Raw genomic sequence first — 27,159 nt, forward strand, 5'->3', positions numbered from 1 at the left:
ATCCCCCTGCAGCAAGCACAGTCAGCTCTTCGCGTGTCTTCCGATAATTCCGGGTATGTTCTCACGAATCCACGCCTCCTGACCTCCTCCTGCGGGGCTCACCCTGGCTCGCTTCTCCTGCGGTTATTAGGAGCCGTATTCCCTCCCTCCCGCCTGCCTTTCTTAGTTTTCTATGCACCTTTCACTACGTCATTCCCGAACTCTTCAACACACGACTACCGTCCGTGGTGGTATCTGACTGCGCCCACAAATCCTGGACGCGCCCCCCTTCACAGCAGAGCTCGGCCTCCTCGCTTGGTACGGGCTGGACAAACAGGATACGGTGCGGCGACCGCATACGGCTTCCCAGACAGCAGACGCTGTGGCTTCCTCCCTGCTCCGCCTCAGGTCACCTGCCCCGGCGGAGGCCAGCGCTGCCCCAGCCCCACGGAAGGCCCCGTGGCTCCCGTCGCCCGGCTCCCCCCGACCACACGCGAGCAGAGCGCCTCGGCCACAGCCACCCTACTGAGCCACGGCAGGGTCTCCACTCGCGAAGCACCCTCCAGGTGACACGTGTTCCCTGCTGGGAGTCACCATGTTGCAGAGGACTCGTTACACGGCGGAGGGCACGGTGTAGCTCTTCCCGCCCCGACAGATACGGCACATCAGGTCACATCAGAGCGCGTGTCAGCTGCCCCTCGGGGACCGCTCCTCCCTCTCCAACTGAGGCCGGCGCCTCCCTCCACTCATCTCCACGACTGCCCTCCACCCTCACCCAGAGAATTCCTCTCCCATCTCCGCGGGAGGGGGCGCCCAACCGTGGCCGCCTGAGGACGAGGTCACCACAGCGGCGCGTCACGGGCAGACAGGCCGCGACATCTGAAGCCAGGAGCCACTCTTCCTCGGGGCTCCGAAGATGCCGCCGGCTGCTCCGTGACACCAGATGGCCTCCCAACTGCTGCTTCTTAGAGTCGTCCCTGGGGCGCAGCTCCGGGCAGCCCTCCCTCTGCACCCCGAACTTGCGGCAACGGTGCCCGTCCGTCCCTCTCTACGTGCTCCTGCCCGTGCTTTCTCTGCGCTGGCACGCCTGTCCCTTGCTACGTGCCCTCCTGGACTAATCCCGGAGCTTCAAACAGAAGAAGACTCGTCTCTATCTTTTGTGTCTTTGAGTTACAAAGATATCTTTGTTTTGAGGCCGGTTTCTACACATCACCTTCCAACACTTCTGTGATTTTTAGAGAATTTCCTGCTGCCGTGATTCTCAGACGGGCCTCTCCCCTCCTCTCTCTGCCTCCTGCCCCAGGTCAGGTTACCAGCATCTCCCAACTGGCCTAGTCACCTGCCTGCACTCCCGCAACTCAACGTTTCATGGTTTGGAATGTACGTCTCTCCTTTTTCTCCATGCTTTAATAACTACAGGGAGAAAATCCGACTTCTGTCACGTGGCACAGGAAGGTCTTCGAAGGGGTGGCCTGGCCGGGAGCCCGTGCCTTCCTGCCACCCCCTCCCCATCTACACCGAGGGTTTCTCACTGGGACACCCTCCATGCTCCCTCCTGTTTGTCCTAAGACTGAGCGCAGGAACCACCTGTCCCCACAGGCCTCTCTCAAGGCCCTCGCCCCCACCCAGCGCGCTGTGTTTTCTCACGGCTCTCGCTGCACCTGCCGTCCTGCCTCCTGCTCATCACAGGTGGCTGTTTCTCCGATTGATGTGCGGTTTCCCCCCTCTCGTGCATTCCCAGTATTCTCTGTCTCACACGGAGAATGTTTCAACAACAGGAATGCTTTCGGGGAAGCGCGTTTAGGATCTGCCCGAAGCATACTTACAGTCTTTTTTTTTTTTAAATTAGAATCAGTTTTGATTTGCGGCACTAACGGCAAAAGCGTTTACTTCTCTTTTTCCTTAAAGGCCAACATACAAAATAATAAATACGAGCACTACGGTTCCACTACAGACTAGAGACTCTGAGGTCCCTTCCCAGCTGGAGAGTCTAAGATTGTCCGGCACTCGCCTCTGGAGACAGAAAGGATTAAGGCACACAGAGGTTGATGGTCCCTATCCCGGGGCACCAAACACCTGATCTCATTCTCACATCCCCAGTTATGCACAAATAACCTGTGGCCCTGAGAGTTTAAGAGCTGGAAGAACCTCAAGAATCACGAAGTCCAACATGCTTCCCTTACGGCGGGAAACACTGAAGCCCAGAAAAGTGATCTATCTGCCCAAGGTCACAGAGTGTCAAAATAAAATGCCCATAATACATTCCCAACACAACAACGTGTAGGTCAGTGAGGGCAGCCAAACAGACAGAAGGCCAATCCGCATTCTGCAAGTCCTCAAGACCGAGCTGCGTTTCTTCAGGCACAACTCACCCTTTTCCAGGTGGCCAGGAGCTGTTTATCAGACATCTGCTCAGGATAATCTGCGATTGCGAACACACAGCCCAGGAGGAACCCTTCTTCGGGAACTGGAACGGAATCACACGAGGAAAATAAAACCCCCTGAGTACGTGTGCGCAAAAACGGAGGCGTTCACTTCGCCGCATTCATTCTGCATTTCTGAAGCCGGTCGCTCTCGACCCGGACGCTCGCGGCCTGAGCGGTAGGTTCAAAACACAGGTCCGCAGGCTCGATGGTGCGCACGGGCGACCGTGTGGAGCCCCGTGAGGGGCCCCGGTGCTGCCTTCAGGGGCCAGGACGCCCCACCATGACAAGTGGGGCCCGCGTTGGGCACCGGACCCGTTCCCCTCCGTGAGGACCCTCCCGACGGGAACCCTCAGCCCCTCACCCCACCCTCGCGCCTCCCCGAGGAGACTTTAGGGGAGAGAGAGACCGCGCGCGTTACTAACTCTCCACTGCCGGGTCGTGTCCAAACAGCTGGTGCGGGTGCTGGTGCGGGTGCGGGTGCTGGTGCGGGGGCGGCGGCGGCGGCGGCTGCGGCTGCGGCGGGGGCGGGGCCTGGGGCGGCGGGGCCTGGGGCGGCGGGGGCGCGGCGGGCGCGTGCATGTGCTGCTGCAGGTGCAGGCGCTGCAGCTGGGCCAGCTGCTGCTGCTGCTGCAGGTGCTGCTGTAGCTGCTGCTGCAGGTGCTGCGGGGGCTGCGGGGGCTGCGGCTGCAGGGGCGGCTGCGGGCGGGGCGGCGGCGGCGGCGGCGGGAAGGGGTGTGGCTGCGGCGGGGCGTAGGGCTGCTGCGGGATCTGCGGCTGCGGCTGCAGCTGCAGGATCTGCTGGGGCGGAAGGTGCAGGACCGGGTGCGGGGGCGGGGGCGGCGGCTGCGGCAGGTGTGGCTCCGGGGCCACCTTCACTTGGCCGAACAGCACGGCGCCGGCGTTCGCGTGGCCCTGCTGGCTGTGGTTCACCTGATGCTCTAAGGTTTTCGTGGGCGCTGAAAGGGACTGTAGGATCTAGAAAACAAAAACGAGGCGAAGTCATTAGCGACAGGGAAACGGCCTAACGTCCTCCAAGCGGGAGAACGTGAGCGGACCCTGCCATCTCTTCAGCACCGCGCGACACGGAGGCACCAAACGGCAAGCGTCACCAACTTCGATAAAGCGAACGAATTCACCGGAATTCAGAATTTGGAAGTAAGTAACACGGAAGGAGCTAATGCCTTAAAATTGACACACGTGTAAACTCACACGGCTGATGTGTTCGACGGAGCACAGTCACGGGGCTGCAAAAAAAAAAAAAAAAAGGGGGGGGCGGGGGGAGGAGAAAAGAGAGGCGCCCTGCTTCCTCGCAGGGGTCTGTGCGCCCCCCCGCAATGTGCTGCGGGCACAGCGCCTCACCGGCACCCCCCTGTCCCCCTGCCAAGCTCCAGACTTCTCCTAACCCAGGGATGCTCCAGGGAAAAAGTGGACCCTGCAGCCAGTCGGCCTGGCCCGAGCTCCTCTCCGCACCTGCCATTTTCCAACGACGAAAGGGGCCCCGGAGGCGGCGGACGTGAAGACCACCCCCCAGTGAAAGCACCCCCACCCCCCCTTCTGTGGTCACCGTGCCCTGCGCCCTGGCAGCTCTGTAAACGGGGGCCGGAAGAGACACCAACGGTAGGTCTGTTTAACGGCAAACGGTCCCTCAACTGAGAAATCCTCAGCACAGCTGCTGAGTCAACCTTCCCCAAAAGGACGGGGGGCTCTTCAGAAGGAGCGAAGTGTCTCGAGCCAGAGAAAATCCAACTGCCCAGACCGTTCCCTTCTAGTTCCTCCTTCACGACGACAGGCGTAAGCGGAGAGCCGCCCGCAAGCTGAGGGGAGGGAGGGGACAGGGCCAGGAGTCGGGAGAGGCCAGAGCACCAGATGGCACGTTACTGTATCATCCTGCACAGCACTGAATGTTATGTCCTACGATGAATTTTTTCCCAATTGAAAACACACTTGCCATTTAAACAAAACTCTAAACTCCAGTTGCAACGTAAGCCACGACTAAATCGAAAACCTCAAGTATGTTCTTAAAACGTATCTTCCGCTTAAACAGACTCCAGAACGTAAAGGCGACAGACTCTGGATTTCGTGGCCAAACAGCTGCCTCTAAAACTGATGGAGGCCTGGCGCCCGGGGGGCTCAGTCAGGTGAGCATCCAACTTCGGCTCAGGTCATGATCTCAGGGATCATCAGATCAACTTCCACGTCGGGCCTTGCTCTCAGCGTAGAGTTTGCTTGGGACTCTGTCTCCCTCTCTCTCTGCCCCTCCCCGGCTCGTGCTCGCTCTCTCTCAAAAATAGGCAAACATTGAAACAAAAAACAAAAAAACTAAGGCCAAACTCGAGGCTTGCACGATCTGTCTTTGAAATCACTTACAGGTAAGACCTCTCTCTCCATAAGGAGTTCTCTCCACACTTCAGAAACTCCTCAGTAGAGCGCTAACCAGAAAAAAATTTTTTAACAAACTCATAACCGGCAGGGTAACGATTTATTCTCTATGCTTAAAAGTACTAAAAAGTACCGTGTAAAGTGGAGGGAAATGGACCTCAGCGCGTACCACACCCAGACAGCAGGACAGCAACTGGGATGGCTCACACGTCCACAAAAGCCGCGAGGGGCGGGTGGCGGACAGCTGCTAGGACTTCTGCGGATCAGTCCTGAGCCTGTCAGCGCAGCGGGCCAGTAACAGTGGCTGCTTCTGGAGAGGACACAGGAGTTAAGGGCAGGAGGGAGTTTACCACTTTATACCCTTTGGCGCCACTGGAATTTTTTAAAGTTTTGTACACATGTATTTTTTTACTCTCAGAAGTCACAACCCACAGGAGCTTGACTGGGAATAAGGAATAAAGGCCCGTCCGCCACGATGGTCAGGTCAAACCAGTGGTGTGCCTCAGGCTGCCTCCCCCGCCCCTGCATCCCAACCCCAGATCACAGGGCAGGTCTGAAGGACCCTCTGTACAAAGGGTGAAAAGACCAGGAGTGGCTGAAGGTCTGGAGCCCGAGGCTGTTCCCCTTCCATCCGGGGGGGGCCGGGGGGGGGGGGGAGGGCGGGGTGGGTGCAGGCTGTGAGCACAGGGTGGCTCGGAGCAGACAGGGGTCAGGACGAGAGCCCTGGCCTGGGGTAAGACGGACCCCGGGCTGGAAAGCCGGGCTTTTCAACCCTCTGATGTGCCTCTTGTGGAAAACACGCGCTAGTCTCGAGCAATCAAACAAGCGGGATTCTTGGCTGCTTGGTCGCATAATCTGCCATTCCACAAACAACAGTTCTTAACGAATGTCAAGTCTGGATTCTTCCTTCATGTAACGCTATGGCTTTCTTTATTTAAATTACTTCCTACCAAGCGCCCCAATATATAAAGAATTTCAACACAAACAACATGGCTCTAGCCACTACCAATTCGCAACCTATACAAATTTTGATGATTGGCTGTGTTCTCCTCATCCCCAATCTATTTTTAAACTAAATCTGTCCTCTAGCTGTAACATTTCAAAACTTCGTTTTCTTCACTTCTAGCAGCAAAATGTCCCTGCAAACCAAAACCGCGCGCAAAGCCTCTGGGCAGCCGCTCTCCCTGGGGCCCGGGCGGGGCTTCGCGGGGCCTCGCAGCGCACCAGAGCCTGGGGCCGGCTTCTCCGTCGGCCCTCCTGCGGGGCGCACCCCACTCCCTGATGCAGGCACCCATTTCCACCCCACAGGAGCGGATTCCATCCAAATGTGAATTCAGGGAGCATGGGATCGAAGTGGACGTGGGAGAAGCACAGGGCGGCAGCAGGGGCAGGGGCAGCGGCGAGCCGACGGACGGACAGCAGTGGGGACAGCAGGGGGACCCCGGGCCCCAGACCACAGGACAGGTCCGTGCGCGCTCCAGCCGCACGCCCAGGGGCCGCCGGGCCTCCCTGCGCACGCCCCGGTCACACCACCGCTGCCTCCGGGCTGTCCTCCGGCTGCCTTCTCCACCGGCCTCAAGCCCCTGGCTTTCCGGTTGGTTCTTTCTGACCGTCGGCTCTGCTCCCCTCACGGCCCTCTGGTGCCGGGCCCAGGACCTCGTGGCTTTAGCACCCACTCCCCATCGGAGCCGTTCTCTGCGTTCCGTCCTCCCCCCACCCGCAGGGACCCCATGTGAGCATGGGCCCCAACGGACAGAGCATTCCGTCCTCTCCCCCCACCTCCGCTCAGGCCCCCCCCCCTCCCCTCAGGTCCTCCTCACTCGCCACCACCCTCCAGAACGGTGTCCCGCCGACTCAAAGTCCTCCCGGCCCGGCAGGTACAGGACCGCGATGGGAAGTCCAAGTATGGCGGTGGCGGGGAGCCCATGGAAGGCGCCTCGCCGCAAAAGGGGAGTCTGCCGCTCGGCCACCACGCACTGTCACCATTCAGGCTGCAAAATACTGGCTCACCCACCTTGCGGGAAATGCCACAAATCCCGCTTTTGTGGACAATCCCACGATTTTGGCAAAAAACCCCACGATCTTCTTTGCCCCAACATGAACACGCCAGGCAGAAGGTCGCACTGGTTGCTGGCGTGTAACCTGGGCCCCCTCCGTCTCTCATCTTCCCAACCACCGACCCTCCGACATCGCTAACTCGGCTGCCACGCTCTACTGCCTGCACCTGTCCTTCGGTCCGTCCGTCATCTGCTCGGCCACCAACACCCCCACCCCCGCATCCACCTGTCCTTCGGTCCGTCCGTCATCTCCTCGGCCTCTACCACCACCGCCCCCGGCCCCACATCCACCTGTCCTTCTGTCATCTGCTCAGCCACCACCACCCCCACGTCCTCTTGTCCGTCAGTCCGTCCGTCATCTGCTCGGCCTCCAACACCCCCCCGTGTCCGCCTGTCCTTCCGTCCGTCCGTCATCTGCTCGGCCTCCACCACCCCTCGCGTCCGCCTGTCCTTCGGTCCATCTGTCATCTGCTCGGCCTCCACCACACCCCATGTCCACCTGTCCTTCTGTCCGTCCATCACCTCCTCAGCCACCAACACCTCCCCGCATCTGCCTGTCCTTCGGTCCATCCGTCATCTGCTCGGCCTCTACCACCCCCCCCACCCCCGCATCCACCTGTCCTTCCGTCATCTGCTCAGCCACCACCACCCCCCACGTCCGCCTGTCCTTCGGTCCGTCTGTCATCTCCTCGGCCACCACCACCCACCCACGTCCTCTCATCCTTCGGTCCATCTGTCATCTGCTCAGCCTCCACCACCCCTCACGTCCGCCTGTCCTTCTGTCCGTCCGTCATCTCCTCGGCCTCCACCACCCCCCGTGTCCGCCTGTCCTTCCATCTGTCCATCATCTCCTTGGCCTCCACGCCCCCACCCCGTGTCTGCCTGTCCTTCCGTCATCTCCTCGGCCTCCACCCCCCCCATGTCTGCCTGTCCTTCCGTCTGTCCATCATCTCCTTGGCCTCTACGCCCCCACCCCGTGTCTGCCTGTCCTTCCGTCATCTCCTCGGCCTCCACCCCCCCCATGTCTGCCTGTCCTTCCGTCTGTCCATCATCTCCTTGGCGTCCACGCCCCCACCCCGTGTCTGCCTGTCCTTCCGTCATCTCCTCGGCCTCCACCCCCCCCATGTCTGCCTGTCCTTCCATCTGTCCATCATCTCCTTGGCCTCTACGCCCCCACCCCGGGTCTGCCTGTCCTTCCGTCATCTCCTCGGCCTCCACCCCCCCCATGTCTGCCTGTCCTTCCATCTGTCCATCATCTCCTTGGCCTCTACGCCCCCACCCCGGGTCTGCCTGTCCTTCCGTCATCTCCTCGGCCTCCACCACCCACCCACGTCCTCTCATCCTTCGGTCCATCTGTCATCTGCTCAGCCTCCACCACCCCTCACGTCCGCCTGTCCTTCTGTCCGTCCGTCATCTCCTCGGCCTCCACCACCCCCCGTGTCCGCCTGTCCTTCCATCTGTCCATCATCTCCTTGGCCTCCACGCCCCCACCCCGTGTCTGCCTGTCCTTCCGTCATCTCCTCGGCCTCCACCCCCCCCATGTCTGCCTGTCCTTCCGTCTGTCCATCATCTCCTTGGCCTCTACGCCCCCACCCCGTGTCTGCCTGTCCTTCCGTCATCTCCTCGGCCTCCACCCCCACCATGTCTGCCTGTCCTTCCGTCTGTCCATCATCTCCTCAGCCTCCACAGCCCCCTCTTGGTGAACTGCATCTCACTCACTCTTCCTCAGCTCCTAATGTGTGGTCACCAACCTACCCTGGGTCCTGACCACATCCAACAATACTGTCTTCCCAGGATCCCTGTATCACCTATTCCAGAATCTTCAATTCTCCTCAAACCCAATTATGTCTCTCTTCCCCTCCACCCTACACACTCTGCCTCGTGCCACCTTAATTTTCTTCCTTCAGATGTCTACAGAATGTGTTTTCTTTTCTTCCACCTTATTCTGGTGTCTCAACCACGTACTGTCTAACTCTCTAAGTCAGGAAGGGAGGACAGGAAAAGAAAAACGAGAACATTTTTAACATGCACCTCAAATCAAAAGACTTGAAGCACCACCAGTAGACTCATCAGTGACACTGCGAGCTACAAGAAACAGACCCTTCCCAGAGCCCCAGTGGCTTGCTCAGAAGGTGGCCACGTTCCTCCGGGAGAATGGTCCAGGCCCTGGGGGACAGACCCCTGCAGAGGCCTCCAGCTCTCCCCACAGCCTCAGTCTCACAGACTTTCTTCCCTTCCGGCACAGCGAATTCACGCCTGCCTGTGGGGCTTCAGTCGCTGTTCCTTCCTCTGGGAACCCTCCACCCCCACCCTGTTCTTCCCCAGCCTCTGTCATTCACGCCTCTTTCTTGAGGCCCTCCCTAACCACCTCTTCTAAATGGCCTCCTTCCTCTGTCGGCTATTATAGGACCCCTCACTGAACTGTCTTCAAAACACCCAGACCCCGAACCCACAGGAGCCCTTCTGTTTGTACGTGTCTGTCTTCCACACCTGAAATGAAGGCGGGAAACTGGTCTTTCTCCTTCGCCACCTTGTCTCCACGACCCACAGAAATGTACACAGTGGCCAATATACCACCGTGACTACTTTCTTTTGGTCCTAAATTGAAGGACATCTGCTGAAACTTTCCAAGTCCGTTCCACATCAACAAACTCCAATTGGGATCCTATCAACTGAGATTACGACTTCTGTAAACGAGGAGTTCATATTACATCATTTATCCACCGTGAAGTTCATTATAAGCAAATACAAACACGCAGTCAACTTCAAGCCACTGCTGATTTTAGGCTAATTAAGAGCAGAAACGTCCTTGAGGGGCAAGCACTCCCGTCACCGGTACCTGCTGGAGTTGAAGAGACGCTCGACAACACACACACACACACACACACACACACCCCTGTGGAACAATTCTCACACAAATAAATACCGCTTGTAAGTTAACTGTTCTGAAGAAGCGGGAAATACTAACCTGTATCGAAACCATCTGTAAAATCCAGCCCTAAAATCCGTTACTTAAGTTCCCGCTCGTTACAGAGTGACTTACGTGTGCCACATTTGGCGGCCGGCCGATCTGCTGAATATCAGCATTATTCGTAATGTTTCTCAGCGTCCGCACCGCCGGACTCCAAGAAGCGATCATTTCTGATCTTTCAGAACTCTGCAGGTTCTGTCCCGAAGCCATTACGCTGCCCCGGACGTCGGGGGGTAAGACGCTGCCCGGAACGGGTGGCACGCTGGCACATAAGTTAATCAGGCCCGGCTCCTTTCCCGGGGGCAGTCTGCGTTTGGCCGCGGCTATCTGTGGCACTTCCGCTGGGGTCCAGTTTAAGTTTCGCTCCTGTTTCTCAGGCGATGAATCCGAAGAGTCGTCAAACATCAACTCCCCTTTGGGTTTTTCGGTGTTTGACTTGGGTGAGAACTGCTGGGCACCTGAAGGGGATCCTTCTCGAGAACTGGCAGGGCTCGATTTCTCGTCGGTACTACCCTCATTGGGGGAATCCTGCTCCTCATTTTCTACCTCCTCCTCCTCCTCCTCTTCTTCCTCTTCTTCCTCTTCATAAATAATGAGCCGAGGATGGTAAAATGCTTCATCCTTTTTGGTTTTTTCAGATATGCAATCCAGGACCCAGTCGGGGGTAACAATTTTAATACTGGCTCTCTTTAAAGCACATTCGTATTTCTCCTGCAAGTAAAGAACAAACACATAAACACAGCTGTAAGTTTTACCAAATCTCCTAGAACCGTGTACTGAAAACGTCAGGACAGGGATGCAGCTGAAACGGTCGGCACCTGTGACTGCCGTTTTAGACACGGAAAAGCTTAAGCTCCTTCCAGACGCACGACTAGAGCCAAAATGAACCATCGGTCTATGAACTCGGGACGGCCTCACCTGCAACAGTGGTCTTACAAGATTTTATTTTATTTAAAAAATTTTTTTTTCAAGATCACTTATTTTTGAGAGACAGAGAAAGACAGAGCGTGAGTGGGGGAGGGGCAGAGAGAGACGGAGACACAGAATCCGAAGCAGCTCCGGGCTCTGAACTGTCAGCGCAGAGCCCAATGTGGGTCTTGAACTCACAAACCGCGAGATCACGACCTGAGCCGAAGTCGGATGCTTAACCAACTGAGCCACCCAGGCGCCCCTTACAAGATTTTGTTTAAAGTTAACCTCTACAGGTGGTATTTTAGAAAAAAGCACAGCTAGCGATCCCACGGAAAATTCTCTTACGAACGAAATAAATAATCGCCACCTCACTTAGTTTTTACTTACTGACAATCTGTACAAAGCCGTAATGGGGGCAGAGCTCCTTCAGGACATCGGGCACGGTCAGGGAGGGTGGCCGACTTTCCGTGGGGAGGCTTCCTCAACGAGGCGCCTAGCGTTAATCGAGCTCGCTCCACGGGAGACACAGAGGGTGCAGCACGTCTCTGACCTAATGAGATTTACGACTTCGCTCTGGAGAGAACGTGACCACCAACAGGAATACAGTGTGCAGCCGCCGCTGAGTGAGGCGGGCACATGTACAGAAGGGTCCCACCAGTGTGAGCCGCACGACTCAGGGAAGGCCTCTGCTGCAAGGTGAGGCCGGGCAGGGGCGTGACAGCAGGCACGGGCACTGAGCAAAAAACGTAGGGCGCATGGAAAAGGTGTGCTCACAGGCAGGGGCCCCCTTGCAAGTCAGGGTGTAGAATGGAACAGATAGCAAAGGATAAAAGACATCAACGAAAGAGTCACATGATACAGGAGCTTTAAAATAAACAAGTCTGAGGGGCGCCTGGGTGGCTCAGTCAGTTAAGCGTCCGACTCCTGATCTCATTCACGGTTCCTGAGTTCGAGCCCCTCATTGGGCTCGGTGCCGACAGTGTGGAGTTGGCTTGGGATGTTCTCTCTCTCTCTCTCTCTCTCTCTCTCTCTCTCTCTCCCTCCTTCCCCACTCCCGCTCTCAAAATAAGTAAATAAACTAAAAAGAATAAATAAGCGAGTTTGTAACTATGGTTCGCTTAACTAACAGAATCTCCCCCCCCGACCCCCCGCTTCTAAAGCCTAGGGTAACAGCAGGTCTCTGGCAAACACGCTGGAGCCCCCACATTAAAATGCGTTTCCCGGCAAGGAGACCGAAGGTGGCACTCGCTGTTCACGGTCAGGGCAAGGGTGACCACGCAGACGACCGCCCTCAGGCCGGCGCTGGCCACAACGGCAGAGGAAGCCGGGACCCACCTCCCGGGAAAGAGTGAGGCCCCCCACGAGCCTCAGGGAGTTCACGCTGTTGCTCCTGAGGACGCTCTACTTCGAACCTTCTGAAAACGCAGTCACGGGAGGACACGCGTGAATGACACGTGAGGCCAGAAGAGAAGCGGATGTAATCACCGCCATACTGCGAGACCCTTCCACCGTCCCCATCTGAGGGCACGGCTCCGACCATCTTTGTTATAAATACAGATGTACGTGTGTTTAAAAGGTGGAGGGGGCACCACGGTGTCCCGGGGCACAAACACTCTAGGATGCTTTTCGCTTCATACGTCGCGAACGACCTCCCACGTCAACGTGTGCTTCTAGGCCGGCCCTTCTGCTCCTAACTTTCTGGGGTACACTTTCCGACAAACTCCAAAAGCGGAGACGCCCGTGTAATAAATCCCCTGCACCCGTCACCCAGCTCCGGTAGCTGGCAACCGTCTGCCATCCCGCTTCACCTGTCTCCTCTGTGACGCTGCATCTCTGACGACCCCCGCCACCGTGACCCCCACTCAGCTGTGGGGCCCCCTCACACCCAGGCTTAACTCGTTTTAACCCCAGCACGCCATTCTGTTGCACAGTGATTTCAGGCAATCCCCTGTCCCCCGGATCACCGCTTAGTTATTTCTCGCATCGTTCATTCTCGTAGCCTCTGACGTCTGGGGTTTTGTTACCGTGAAAAACTGAAGCTAATTCTCGACACACATATCCTGAATCGTGGGGTCTGAGATGAACTCCTGGGTTCTGGTATCAGAGTATGGAAAGCACTTTTAGGCTCCTGACCTCTAACTACACCCCCTCCTAAAAGGCTGTGCCACCAACTACGAACAGCTCTATCAACTGACCCACACGCCTGTTAATACCCTATTTTATTCCTGGCCGTGTGCTTGAACTCCTTGAAGCCACGCTGTGTGTAAAGCATGATTTAAGCCATGCATTTTATTAAGATGGAAACGTTTTGAAACCTGTGTCGAGAAGCACGTGGGAATACGGAACGCTGAACTCAGTCACACCACATGGTGCACTAACCACGGAAACTAAGCTGAGCCCGGGTGCTGTGCAGAAGTGCCCGATCACTACGGTGCACGCCTGAGACTAACACACCACCGTCTGCTCACTAAATCACGGAACTGAAATAAAAACTTCAAAGAATTAAAAAACCCTCTTCTTTATCCCCCAAATCATCCCGAAATACTTAACCATGAAATGCGAAACCAACCCTCCCACGTCGATACAGATGAGAACCCTCTGTAGCAGACTAGAGACTTGCGACTTCCTGACCGCCTGTCCCAGACGAGCCCCAGGGCTGTCCCAGGAAAACAAGTCTGGACACACACCCAAGTATTTAGAAGCTACACAAATACGACCAGGTAACAAATCTGAGATTTCTACGTTATTTTCCAAGGTAGGAAGACGGTTTGCTGAAAGTAATAAAGCGTGACATTTTTTTTTTAATCGTTAACAAAGAGCAGAAGTAACACTGGTGCCACGCGGTGCAGTCGCTGAGCATTTCGGACACCGCGGAGAAACTCCACGCTTCGCGCTGGGAGCCGCAGTGGTCGGCCGGAGTCGTCGTCTGCACACCGGGCCGGCACTCATTTCAGGAGGGACCTGTGTCCCAGGCAATTTACGCACAACACTGTCACTCACGTGTCCTCTCCCTTCTCCCCAACAGGGAGTTCTTGTCACTGAAAGACACTCAGTTACTGCTTGAACAAAGGTGACCTAAGAACAAAGCAATGTCAGATGCCTTTGCCTGAGCTGGCATCCCAGCTAAGTCATTCCAATTCTCGAACCCTCACACGTACAAGTTACTAAATGCACGGACTCAGGGGTGCCTGGGTGGCTCACTCGGTTGAGCGTCCGACTTCGGCTCAGGTCATGATCTCACGGTTCCTGAGTTCGAGCCCCGCGTCAGGGTCTGTGCTGACCACTCAGAGCCTGGAGCCTGTTTCGGATTCTGTCTCCCTCTCTCTCTGTCTCTCCCCCACTCACACTCTCTCTCTCTCTTTCTCAAAAATAAACGAACATTAAAAAAAAAAAAAATCTAAATGCACAGACTCGGGAGCCAACAGTGCGGCCCACGGGGTCCAGGTCGTGGCCAGTGGCGGGGGGCCGGCGGGTCCTCCGGCCACAGCAGGCACGGTCGCCCGCGAGGTCTGCAGCTGCCAGAGACCAGCCCTTCCCAGCAACAAGCACACTCCCGTTGTTCCGCCGATTCTGTTCTTAAATCCCTTTCTTCTCCACTTGACTGAACATCTTAAAAATCCAGGAATATGAAAGGTGGTTTCGCTCTGCCGTTTAAACATGTTCTTTGTTCATAAAAATGCAAAAAAAAAAAAAAAAAAGGATTTGAAGAGATGCCGTTTATTTTTGAGTCTGACATTCACGCATTGCCTCTTCAATGACAATGACTCTTCAGAAGTATTTGCTCATCTTTACAAAAGCTATACTTTGTTTCCCTTCAAGCTAGCCACCTACAATCAAATGATTTGCTCTTAGCCATAAATTATAAAACATTAATATGAAAAGAACCGTTATACTGTTTCACCAAAACATACTGTATTTCTTAGAGTGTTATACAAAACGTGACTTTTTACTTCGAGAGACTTAAGAGTCACATCTCCCATTTTCACAGAAACGCTTCTTCTCGGACCGCGTGGCTAAGTTACAACCACACCCACTGGCTCCACATGGCTCTTGTCAGGAAACCAGCGCGGCCACGGCACACGTTTCCAGATCGCCTCTGCTCAATGTCAAAGCCTCTGTGAAAGAGGAACCTGACACGCCACCCCTGCCCCCCCACCCCCCACCCCCAGCCAGGGTACCCGTGGGAAGAACGGGATGGCAGCACAGATTCAGAAGCACTTAAGAAAAAGCAGGATACCGGCACGTGGAAAGTTAACTTGCCATAAACACACTCCTCTTGACTCTCAGAGTCCTAAACCATCGTTCCTGGGAGGAGCAAAGTCTGGTTTCCAGAACGCGATGGTCCTCAAACTCTCGTGCGCATCAGCACCACCGGGAGGGCCTCACCCAGGTTACCGGGCTCTGCACCTGCCCTCACCGGGTCCTGGTTCACGAGGTACGGGGCGGGCTGCAGTCCGCGCTTCTCACAGATCCACAGGGGAGGCGGGTGCTGCTGACCGGGGGGCCCCACGTGGGAAACCAAAACTCTGTGGCCCCACCAGTGCTTAGAGACAAGAACCCCACGATTATCGAGATAAACGTACTTGTATGTATTCCAGATCGTTAAAAAGGAAATGGCATTGGAAACTTCACCAAACACGTGTTTACAAAGCTTTACTCAGCACAATGCCTTTTTAAAAATTGTGAAGAAGGCTAAAAATACATACTTGCACAAATAAAAATGAAGTAAACTTTTACTGAATTTGAAAGGAAACTCTAGAGACTCAAAAAACTTTCCCATTTTCTCCACAAAATAAACCCAAATTTCTTCGCATTTAGAGGTCACATCTGGCTCAGAGTAGAAACGATAATCATCTCGCATCGTCTGCGGAATGAAGCCAGGTCTAAGTCAGGTAAATGAACTGAATCGGCTTTTGTACATGGAATCTAGCAATTAATCCAAGAGAAGCTCACAACCATCATTCGGCACCGGAAGTACTGAGGGGATGCGCGAAGAGGAAAACGTACGTGAAATGCTTACCCCCTTTGGTTCGGGGACCACCAGATGCGTGCATTTCTTGTTGAGGTGCAGCTGGCAGTTCCCCCCATAGAAAGTGAGCAAAGCCCACAGGGCGCTCCTGTCTTCAGACGACACCTGGGAAAGGAAGGGACACCGGGCTTCCGTCACACATTTCAGTCCGTGCAAGCGTGCTCATCGTCAAAGTACAAGGTGGCATCTTAGCAGTTCTGCTGCACCTACTGGCCTCCCTCGTCAAAGGAACTCAAGTGGGGGGACTCATGGGGGAACATGTGAGCGTTCGGGTATCTGCTTGTCATGACAAACTTTCAATTCCTATCGTGACTGCTTCGTACACGTGATTTTTTTCACCTTGTCGCCAAATGAATGGAAAACACATATCCACGCTCCCAAAAAAAACGAATGGAGGATTCTTGCAACTCAAGTGACGGGGAAGCAAGCAGAAGGAGGGAGTGCGTCACCGCGTCTGACAACCAGAGGCTCGAAAACGTCTGCGGGCAACAGCAGCACCCAAGTCACTAAGGAGCCCCTTCACCATTGAGGGCTAAATACTGATAAAGAAATGGAGGAATTCAAGAGACGACAAGAGTTACTTGGAGCTCAGCGAAAATCCTAAGTATTATCTAACACACCAAAGGAAATAAGGCAAGCGTGAAAGGGATCATTCTTATGCTTGCATAACTGATGAAGTCAACTCCAGGCAGAGTGGCTCGTGTTGGAAAAGAGGCTTTCACTGGAACAACAAAAACAGCTCCCCATTTACTGCCTGCCTCCTATGTGCCAGGAACTGTGCCAAATGCTTCGCACACATTCCTAACCCCTGTGACCGCCATGCAAAGTGGCAATCATGAAGCACCCCCCCCCCCAAATCAGGAAACAAACCTGCCAAAATTATACCTGATCATCAGAACAGCTGGCTTTTAAAACACTTTTAAAACACAGGTGTGTCTAACCCCAGGCCTGCCTACATCTTCCTGCTGTTCTGTAACTTCTCTAAGGGCAATTACTCCCCAAAATAATTTCTAAAAAAGAAAATTTTAGAGTCTGAAAGACAAAAGAAGGAAGAAAAATAAAGGTGTGTAAATTAATTCTGACGTAGTCATTTAACCGGGTCAATTTTTTTCCTTAATAATTTATTTTAAATTGAGAGTTATGGTTAAGAATTCCGTTAGTCCTCAAGTTAGTCCTGTGTTACAAACAGCATGTTTTTAAAAACCGCCATTATTCAGCTTGCCAGAACTCCACTGTCTTACATCTACTTCCGTCCATTTTACAAATGTTTCCAGAACTTATTCTGCACTGCACACTCACTACTCTGTGGATACTAACAAGAACACGCTAGTCTCCTAAAATCACCTTGGAGAATCACTACTTTGTATCTCTTTAACGTAGTTAGCCACTGTCACATTTCCGAAGACTGGACCAGAAAACCGTTATTTTTTTACTAGAGGCTTTCGCAAAAACGTGGCTCTCCTGCAGCATTTGGAGAGGTGAGACTGACTCACGTGATAATACAGACTGCTCCAAGAGAGCACTACATCCCTGTTAGAATCGAAGTTAAGAGACCAGCCCCTCTCTGTGCCTTCCTCGGGAAGATGTGCCTACAGGGAAGCACGTGCAGCCCGGGCTGTGCCGACCGCGGCGAGCCAGGCCCCGGGCCGGCGCCACAGGCCCGGGTCTCAACAGGGACAAGCCTATTGCTGGGGAACGAACATCAGGTGGGAGGGAGGGAGGCCTGGAGCTGACACAGGGTCTCCAAAAACGAGCTCCGGGCCACCTGGAGACCTTCCACGAACCAGATCCTGCATCAGTGCACGTCTGGGCCAAGCGACTTCAAACGGCCACAGCAGCTCACGTGTGTAATGAACCTCTTTGCACACCAACTAAGAATGCTCTTTCCACACCAAAATGTTAACAATAGTGCCCTAGCGGGGATGGAATTATGGGGACATTTTTGTTGTCATTTTTCTACTTTTCTGTATTTTCCAGATTTTCGAAAGTATTAATTTTGTAACTGGGGAAAAGGTTGTTTTTGTTTTTGTTTTTTTTTTTTAAAGCAACCTTTGTAAACTACAGATCTTGTCATCTCGGCCAACGAAGCTCGGACATGATCTCAATACCCTAAGACCAAAAACCCAAATGCTTGAGTGGTGAGTCAGGTGCAGCCCCCACACGCGCGTCCCATAGCACCGCCGCGTCTCAGGGACACTCCTCCGACACGCGAGGCTCTGGCTCCGTGTCCTGCCCAGCCTCAACGCCCACTCAGCTACCACTGGCCCTGGACCCCACGGCAGGCTGCACACACACCCACGTGCTGGCCACGCTCCGAAACCACATGCTCGCCCTCCCCACTATCCTGTCCTCTAAGGACGTGGAGCAGAGGACGGTCACCTCGTCCACGTCCCCCCCCGAATAAATGCCTCCTTCACCCCAGTCGGGAGCACCTTCCCTTCTCGGTACAAGTAGGACACTCCTCGGTTCTAGCCCACAAATCTGTCCTTGTCCCCTCCCGAAAAGAACTACAATCTGAAGGCACGGTTGAAGATGGGAGGTCTCGCTGGGACTCGCCCCCTCAACCTCTCTGCCCTCTCTCACAGGACCTAGTACAGCGCAAGGCACATGGGCAGGCAGTCAAGAAACACCTGTTGATTGAGATACAGAACGAAAGGGCTTTTATCTTCAGCCTTCAAGGCTGAAACCACAACCCTGGCCAGGCTCTCCGTCGCACTCTTGGCCTGTCCCCCGAAACCTACCCAGCACATCACAACGGAGGCCCAGCCTGCGTCAATACCGGCTCAGGAGAAGGCAGACGGTGTGTGTGCTTCTCAACGTCTGCGGGCACAAGCTGCCTTCCCTACCTCTCCCTGGGAGAGTTCTGGAAGACTCCAACAAAGAGCTCCAGCCTGTATCAACACCCTGACGGGGAAAAGACAGAAGGTCACCGAGAGCCACCGAGCAAACGGTCCTTTCGCAAAGGCGGGGTCCTGCCCGGTGGGCGCGTGTGCGGGCAGGTGTGCCAAAGTTCAGCAAACGGTGTGGACGCCCGAAGAGTCTCTGCGTGGTGCGGATCCACCGTCGAGACGGCTCCCTCCGGCTACAGTTTCCACACCTCGCACCCACTTTTACACGCTTGTGTGTGCTACGACACGCGGCTGGTTCACAAGCGCATCCTCCCTTGTGGACGGTGCGTTCGCTGAGGGGAGACATCCTATCTTAGTTTATTTTACACCCCCCATCGGCATTGCTCCCGTCACAAAAGTACTCATCTGGTATTTGTTAAACCAAAGTCCCTTAGCTACACGCTGTGCACGTGGTCTGTTAACGCATCTTAAGCTGAATTAACATTTTTTCGCAACCAGAAAACATCAGTGTCCGCAGTGCGCTCTTCTTAACTGGGGTGGCAGCAGGTGAGCTGCTATCATCGTTATTTGATCGAGCTTCCTGCACTCAAAAGCAGAGCTTTTTACGATGGGATCCCATCACACACCGGGGACTCCAATCCATCATCCTAAGTGATGGACGGCGTAGTAAGTGATCCATAAAGATCAAACTAACTCCAGATTCTGAGTTTTACTACCTAATGAGTTTGCTAAAAGGATAGAAAAAGACTGTCAAAGGTCCTTCTAAATTCAGCTGCCTGCCCACCACAGACCCAGCCGCCCCCCGGCAATGTATTTCACACCTAGATAAAACTCCACGGGCTGGACCGCTTCCCAGACCACATGACCAAGGGACCCTTGTTCACCTCTGCCCGTGCTCCCTACCACCTAGTTGTGGCTTCTTCCGTGGGCTCTCCATTCTCCCCCTCCCTGCCCCTCCGCTGTCTTCTCAGCCCAGAGCCTGAGATCCGCATGGACCACTAGGCCTGCACGATGGCCACCAGACCAATCAGCAGTCCTGTGTCCCTGCCCTCTCCTCCTCTCCTGAGTCACAGGCAGGACTGAGGGGACACCCGGAGCCATACACAACCATCTGCTACAAATCAGCGCTCCTGATTTGCGAAAAAGTGATCCATAAAGATCAAACTAACTCCAGATTCTGAGTTTTACTACCTAATGAGTTTGCTAAAAGGATAGAAAAAGACTGTCAAAGGTCTTTGTGGGCAGAAAAACAATTCCCTCTCCTCCAATAGCATCTCTATGCTCAGGTTTCTTCTCTGCAGAGCCCCTTTACTGCATGCTACCCAAGGCTCTGCCCCTGGCTACCTACCTTCTACGTTCCTCTGGAAGAAGCAAATTCTCTGCCCGTCACACATCCCCACATCTGGATAGCTAATCGACACCCCAAACTCAACGTGCTTCAAACCAGCTTCCCCAGCTTCCCTGAGGAACCAGGCTCCCGTTTCCCCTCTCCAGCAGTGATGCTGGCACTTCCCCCAGGCTCCTGGCCTGCTCGGACCCACTATTCACTGCGGAGGCAGCTCCAGGACCTGCCACACAGGCGCCCCGGGGCACTGCCTTCTCCTCCTTCGTCCCAAGTGTGGCCACATCACCAGGCCCTGCCGATTCCCGTCCGGGCCTTGTATCCACAGCGCCATCCCAAATCCAAACCTCTGCCTCAAGTCCAAGATCACGCCCTCCCTCTGGCCCAAATTCCCATCCCCACCCCGGCCCCGTGTCCTGCTACAGCCCCCAGACCAGCTGCACCTGCCAAACTGCAAGGATTTTCCTCTGCTTGTCTGTGTTCTTCAAATGTCCTCATGTAAATATTTGTAATCCTAAATTAAATACTTAAGAAAGAAGGAAGGAGCATCCTACTGGCCACTCCCAGAAGCTCAAACTCCAACATGTGGGTCCGTTCCCGTGCTCTCCGCCCCCACCCTCCCAAACGCTCTCTTTCCTCTGCACCCCGAGCGCACACCTTCCGTCAGCAGCCCGCCTTGGCGCCCTCGTCCGTCCCTCCATGTTGCTCTGCCAGGAACGCACTTCCCTATCCCACTTTTGCTCTAATTCTGCCCATTCCTTGGGGCCCCTCAGGTCTGACATCTCCCCTCCCCCAGGCTTCCTGACTAGGTCGTCCACACGGGTGACTGCTCTTGTGATCTCACGCACCGACACCAGGCCACCTGATCTAGCCCATCATACAGCAGGTGTTGTGTGTGCCTTAACCTTAGTGTTGTAGGTCTGATAATCTGTTACCTTCGTGAAATGTAACCACTTTTCAACCTTTGGGAAATGTAACCACTGGTGTTTTCTAAGACTAAAAGTCTTCTCTGATGCTAAACCCGTAGTTAATAAGGATCCCTATTAAATGAAGGCAGCAAAGACAAAAAGAGAGAATTTCGTAACTTTAAAGGACTTCAGGAATTAACTAGATGCAAACACAAAAAAGTGACCCTAACTGAGCTTGCCTACTGTGCGGACAGGGAAGGGGTCAAACTGTGGCGGGGAGACCGCCAGAACGAAGGGGGAGCCTGGCCAGCCTGGCTGGGTGACTCCCGACCACAGAGGCGCATGGCTGTGAGCGACGCCCTCCCGGGTCACCCAGGCCTTCGAAGGCCCCTCCTTGAGGCTTCCACAGGGATGGGCGCCACCCTGCTCCTCACCCAAGTCATTGCGATGGGTCCTCGAGGGCATGGGGCGAGGTCACGGTCAACCACACCTCTTCCTGTGCTCGTGCTGAACAGATTATTCTACGCAATTTCAAAATGAGTTCAAACAACACCAGCTGGACTTGTTACAATGGTTTTTTTTTATAGTTTGAGGGTTTTTAGCTGGGGGCGGAGGGCACAGAACACAATTTAAACATACTGAATATCCACTTTCCTCACTACCTAGAATTTACCATGGCTAACGTTGGGTCCCTCCCTTCAGACATTTCTCGTATATTTTCCTTGGCTGATGGGACATGCACATACCTACGTCATGGCCTCCTCCCCCCCCCCCCCCTTAAAGCACTGACCTCCTCTTTCCGTGTTTTCATAAAGCACCACCGACACTGGCTATGTACTTACGCTGCCGTGCAACTGCACACAACAGGTTTCTGAGCCATTTCCAACAAGAGGGTGACCTGATTTTTTTTCCCATTTTACCCTAGATATTCTACACGATGCTCTGCTCAGCGCCTTTGTCTATCAACCTGCCCTTATTTCTGCCAACTTGGGATACGTTTCTAAACCTAAGAGAACCGTAGGGGAAAACAAAATGAGTTATTTTAGGGCTCCCGTCACTACCCAACTTGCGTAGAAAGCAGCCACGCTGAACTGCATCCCCGCCAGCAGCGAGGGGAGGAGGGGAGTGCGTCTGCAGGTGCACCGGCACGGCACACACGCGGAGTCAGGCCTGTGCACGCGGCCAGGCGCGCAGGGTCAAGCGCGAGAACCGAGGTTCTCACGCCCGTGCTAATAAATGTTCGTGTCCTGATGGCAAAGTGTGTCAGATGTTATGTCCCGCTATTTGCGATTCCTCTTTACAAAAAGTTGTAAACTCATTTTTTTGCCTTATCTACTGAGGTTTTATTTTTCTTTGCCCTTAGGAGTGAATTTTTGCCATCTTAAATAATTTCATTTTTACTATTTTTTCACATTCAAATCTTACACCTTTGTAATTCTTTACGTTAGAAAGACCGTTTCGCCCATTAAAACTTTAAATCTTAAGTCTAAGCAGGAACGTTTAAATAATTATAAACGTATCATAACGTCACACTGAACATGCAGCTTAGTAGAGAGCTTCTTTAAACCTGGTTTACAAACAGGTCATAAATCCGAAAGTGTAAAAACTCAGAACTGCTATGTGTAAACAACACAAGACGGACTGTAACCATGCTTACCTGGGAGAGGCAGGCAGTGATTCCAAAAAAGATCTGACACGACTCTGGAGAAAAACCATTCACTCTGTTTTATAGTTATTAAGATTCCACTGAAATGAGATTAGTGCAACCTGCATTCCACGAAGACGAGCTATTTGCCCACTGGGACGTGATCCACCCCACCCCCACCCTCCCACTCAGTCCACGGAGCAAAGAGACTCGGATTGGCCAAACAGCAGAGGAGCCTCGAGAAGGAGCAGCGGACAGCAGAGACAACGGGAGGTTCCGTGAAGCGCTTTCTAACTCAGCACCTCCGCCAACATCAAGAAAACGGGCCCAGGACACTCGCAGGGGAAAACATCTGACCTCTGAGGGCTGGCTCACTCCACACACACGTAAACACACACACACACACACACACACACACACACACACACACACGTAAACACACACACACACACACATATCTATATACACACACGGCACAGCAATTACTTTAACAGCACATCCCAAAGTCTAGAGTTTATTTTAGAAGGAAACGTTAACGGAACTTCTGGGCTACGACAGAGAGAATCTTCCATAAAAGAACTTGGGTTCCAGTCTTGCTACCGCTGCTAACTTTACGAAGCTGGGCAAGACCAACTCTAAGCTTCGGTTTTCCTTTACTAAAACAAGAGTTAGAATATACATAATTCCCAACTCTCCCGGCTCTAATGCTCAGATTTTTAAAATTCATGCAAAAGAGCTGTGTGCCAGACATTGGGCATACGGCTCTACCCAAGGAGACATGACCTCAGGGCGCCAATAACATACAGCCTATTCAAAGCCAACACGAGGACTTTTTTTGAAGAATCTGGAGTGTCCACAATTCAACATGGGTTACTAAAGTATTGCCCTGTTTTCCCAACAGGAATAAAGTCTAGCTACTGAGGCAAGTGAGTGAAGAAAAACAGATCAAACTGAAAATTCTATTGTAATCTGGAAGTCTCCCACCAGCCCTGCTGAGAGATCTCATAATTGACAGGAGCCTGCCTGTCTGACTAACCTCTGCAGACCCCAACGTCATGCCTTCCGCCCCATTATCCAAGATCGGTTTCCATGCTCCTACCTGCAGCTCAAGCATTTTCTCCTTCCAAAGCCTTGGGGAAACATGAACAAAGGCAAATCTAGATTGTGCCGTCCAAGAGTCTTGGGGATCCTTTTATGTCCCTTCGAGCTGCGCTTGGACAGGCAGATAAGAACTCAAGGGGAGGACAGCTTCTTAAGGAATCTGGTGCAGAGAATAAATGATCCACAACAGGAAGAATTAACCTCTCATCTTCAAAATTATCCCTCTGTCTCCCAGTCTTTTTTTTTTCACCTGTACTTAGAAAACAAAGACTCCCAAAACAGCAAAATGGGATGAAAACTAAAACAAAACACGAACTGATTTCCTTTAACTCTTCAGATTATGGATGAAAAGCCTTAGAAGTTTTGAGTTGGAGTTGCTAGAGTTCTGCACATGCTCCAAGAACTGCTTATAGAGGGATGTTGTGTTGATTTGAGGCCACCTGGATTTAATACACAAAGACTCCCTCCGTCTACATCAGTTCAATAAAGTAAAAATGCATTCCCAGGGCCCACCTGGCCGAGCTGCAAAACAAAACTGGATGAAAGACATCATCATCTGCAATTTTAGCATCAGGGTACCAGGTACCCTGAAAAGGAGCACCTCCACGATTAGGTTACGCCCAGTGGAGTGACCCTCCAGGGAAGCTGCACACGGCCAGGGTGAAACAGAAGCCACGAGGCTCAGAACACGAGAGGGCAGCCCGACATCTCACCCAAGGCGGGGAGGACCGTGCTCTAAAGCCACACTCAGGAAATGCAGAAGCAGGGGACCATGCGTGGGAGGGAGCTCCCTGAGGGCAGCAAGGACACCTTGTCGACCCCTTTAGTTTTGGTGCCCGGCCCATAGCAGATGCCAGCACGTGTGTTAAAGAAACCTTCTACCCGACGTAATCAAAAAGACAGCACATATCAACGAAACTAGAAACGTTCTGATGTTCTTTTCCCCTATCCGTTCTTCAAGTAACTCATGATTTGGCCCACGCAGACTTACGAGTTTGGAAATAGTCCACCTAACTAGACATCACAAAAACTGTTCCAGAGACGAGAAGCTGAGGTCTAGAGAGGAGGCCTGCCCGAGATCAGAAAGCCCTGTCCTGGAACTGGAGCCCGGTCCCCGCAGCGGGCGGCCCTCCCTCCGGGGGTGGGGGTGGAGGTGGGGGTGAGACAAGGATCAGGTACAGAAAATCCGAATCAGAATGGAAAACACAAGGAACAGAGGACACACACACACACACACACACACACACACACACAGGCCCAAACTAACGAATCCACTCAGTTACCATTTCAGTCTTAAACCCAGAGTTGTCCTTTCCCTCGCCCCTTCCCCAAAAAGGATACGGCAGAAGAGCTCCACACTGAACGGACAATATCACCCAAGACGGCTGAAAAAGAAAATATGAACTCAAATCAAAAAATGCTTTCAATTTACAATCAAAATGACATTTCACCAGCCCTGCTCCTAGAAATTAAAGGCTTTGTTATAACTGATCACAAAGCACCCAGATTATGAGTATTCAAGTGGTAAAAATATCAAAGATTAGTTATTATTGCCCAAGCGAAAAAGCTCAATTACAGAACAAAGCACCACCACGTATTTTAATAACTATTATGCCTATAAATGTAAATTCTAGGCACACATACTATTAATGCTTAAGCGTTGAGGTTAGCTGGGAACTGTCCTCAGACCCAAAGGGCTGGGGTCTGACAGCCAGGCCTACCCCCTCCCCATCCCAAGCACACTGGGCCCTCCCTGGTTTCCCTCTTCAATCCCGAACCCAACCAAGTCTAAGTTCGTGAGTGTTTTAAGTAATCTCCAGTAGATATAAATGCTGGCAAATCGTGAGAAGTATTTCTGTCTGGTAATTTTTTATGAATTCCAAAATTCAGATTAATTATAAAATCTTAGTTTAATTACTACCTTTTTGGGTAACTTGTATTTTTGAAAATTTGTATTTCCACATTTTTAACATTACATTCCCCTACATAATGCCCCATTTAGCCACCTGAAACTTTCAGAAATTTCAACCAGCTGAAACATACACACAGACTTATTATTCGTGCATTAATTTATTCATCAAGTACTTATTGAGAATCTATTTTGTCCCAGAGATGGTACAAGGCACTGGGGATATAATAACAAAGAACAGGTATGCGGTCTTTGCTCTCATGCAACCTATGTTCCAACCTAATGATCTCCAAACTAGTTTTGGCATATACTAAGAACTTTAGAGGGACACCTGGGAGTCTCGGTCAGGGAAGCATCCGACTTCGGCTCAGGTCATGATCTCACTGCTCGTGGGTTCGAGCCCCATGTCAGGCTCTGTGCCGACAGGTCAGAGCCTGGAGCCCTCTTCAAGTTCTGTGTCTCCCTCTCTCTCTGCCCCTCCCCTGCTCGTGTGCTGTCTCTCTCTCTCTCTCTCTCTCTAAGTTAATAAACATTAAAAAAAAAAAAAAAAAAAAGAACTTCAGAAAACAAAATACCCCTGTCGTTTTTCAGGTAACGTCAACAATTTTTCAGCCTAAGTTTATAAAAGTGTGTCTTCTGTGAACAGGGTGTAGGAATACTGACCGTTTTATAAAATAAAGATTGGCTCCGCTTGGAATAATTATTTCATGATGATGTGATAATTTCACCACGCATTTTAAGTAACTTCTTATTGGACAAAGTGCACCAGGCTGAAAGCGAGCACTTATGCTTCTGCCCAGCACTTCACCCAGTGGGCCTTCACATTCTCTGATAATCCCAGGGAAACTCCAGTTCAGTTTAAGGGAGCTGGCCAGCGCCGGTAGCCAACACTGGCTTGGACTCTTCTATAGTGAGCGTCATCACGTGAGCCAAGCTACACGGTCCACGGTAGCACCCAGAGCCCCGCGGAGCCCTGCTTTGCACGGCTGCGCACCAGGGCGGCTTTCGAGTAAGCAGCATTTCTAGTCATCCCTTGGCATGGCGTGGAGGGTTCCCAGAGCCCGGGGCGATGCGCTGTGACAGGACCTGGGCCGGTGAAGGTGTGACTCTTCCCAAGGACAGTGGGACAGGTACCCCTTCCGACTATCGTGCGGCATACACCCTGGGCGGTGTCCCTTGGGGAACTGGGGGACGGGGGAAGCATGGGTATTCCCACTTGAGGGTTGAGGGCCAGCCACCATCAAGTCCACGCAGAGCAGAATCACCCCCAGGCCCTTATTCACATGAGTCTAGGACACACTAGTAACAATAAAGCAGAAACGGAGAACCGGAAAAGCATCGTAATAAGGAGCTCTTTATCCCAAAGGCAAGTAACGCCGTATAAAAATAAGCCCACTGCTGGTCAGCGTTAACATTTCCAATGATGCCCTAAGGCCACTGAGAAAAATAAAAATATGTCCATTAAAAAAATTATTCCAAAAGTTTTGGTGCCTAAAGATGCAAGTTTTAAAGATCTACGCAATTCAAATATGTAAATGATAATCTGTCGCCGTGTATAAGGACGCCTCATTTTTAAAATGCACTTGTCAAATTTAGTATGTTAAAGGCCAAGGGATCTGGGCTTATGGAGCCAGGCCTCTGCCTCAGCCGGC

General features: G+C 52.9%; 1 protein-coding gene across 1 annotated transcript in view; it reads right to left on the reverse strand.

Annotated features, from left to right (window-relative positions):
• The window catches only part of PAXIP1 (PAX interacting protein 1), a 51,912-nt gene that overhangs the window by 18,292 nt on the left and 6,461 nt on the right, over window positions 1-27,159 (reverse strand). Inside the window, exons 3-8 of the mRNA XM_042976141.1 lie at window positions 24,940-24,983; window positions 22,510-22,573; window positions 15,745-15,858; window positions 9,885-10,523; window positions 2,828-3,380; window positions 2,352-2,446 (exon numbers count right to left, since the gene is read on the reverse strand). Of these exons, the coding sequence (XP_042832075.1) occupies window positions 2,352-2,446; window positions 2,828-3,380; window positions 9,885-10,523; window positions 15,745-15,858; window positions 22,510-22,573; window positions 24,940-24,983 (1,509 nt within the window). The remainder of the gene's footprint in view (window positions 1-2,351; window positions 2,447-2,827; window positions 3,381-9,884; window positions 10,524-15,744; window positions 15,859-22,509; window positions 22,574-24,939; window positions 24,984-27,159) is intronic.

This window comes from Panthera tigris, chromosome A2, assembly GCF_018350195.1.
Source record: "Panthera tigris isolate Pti1 chromosome A2, P.tigris_Pti1_mat1.1, whole genome shotgun sequence".
Lineage (NCBI taxonomy): Eukaryota > Metazoa > Chordata > Mammalia > Carnivora > Felidae > Panthera > Panthera tigris.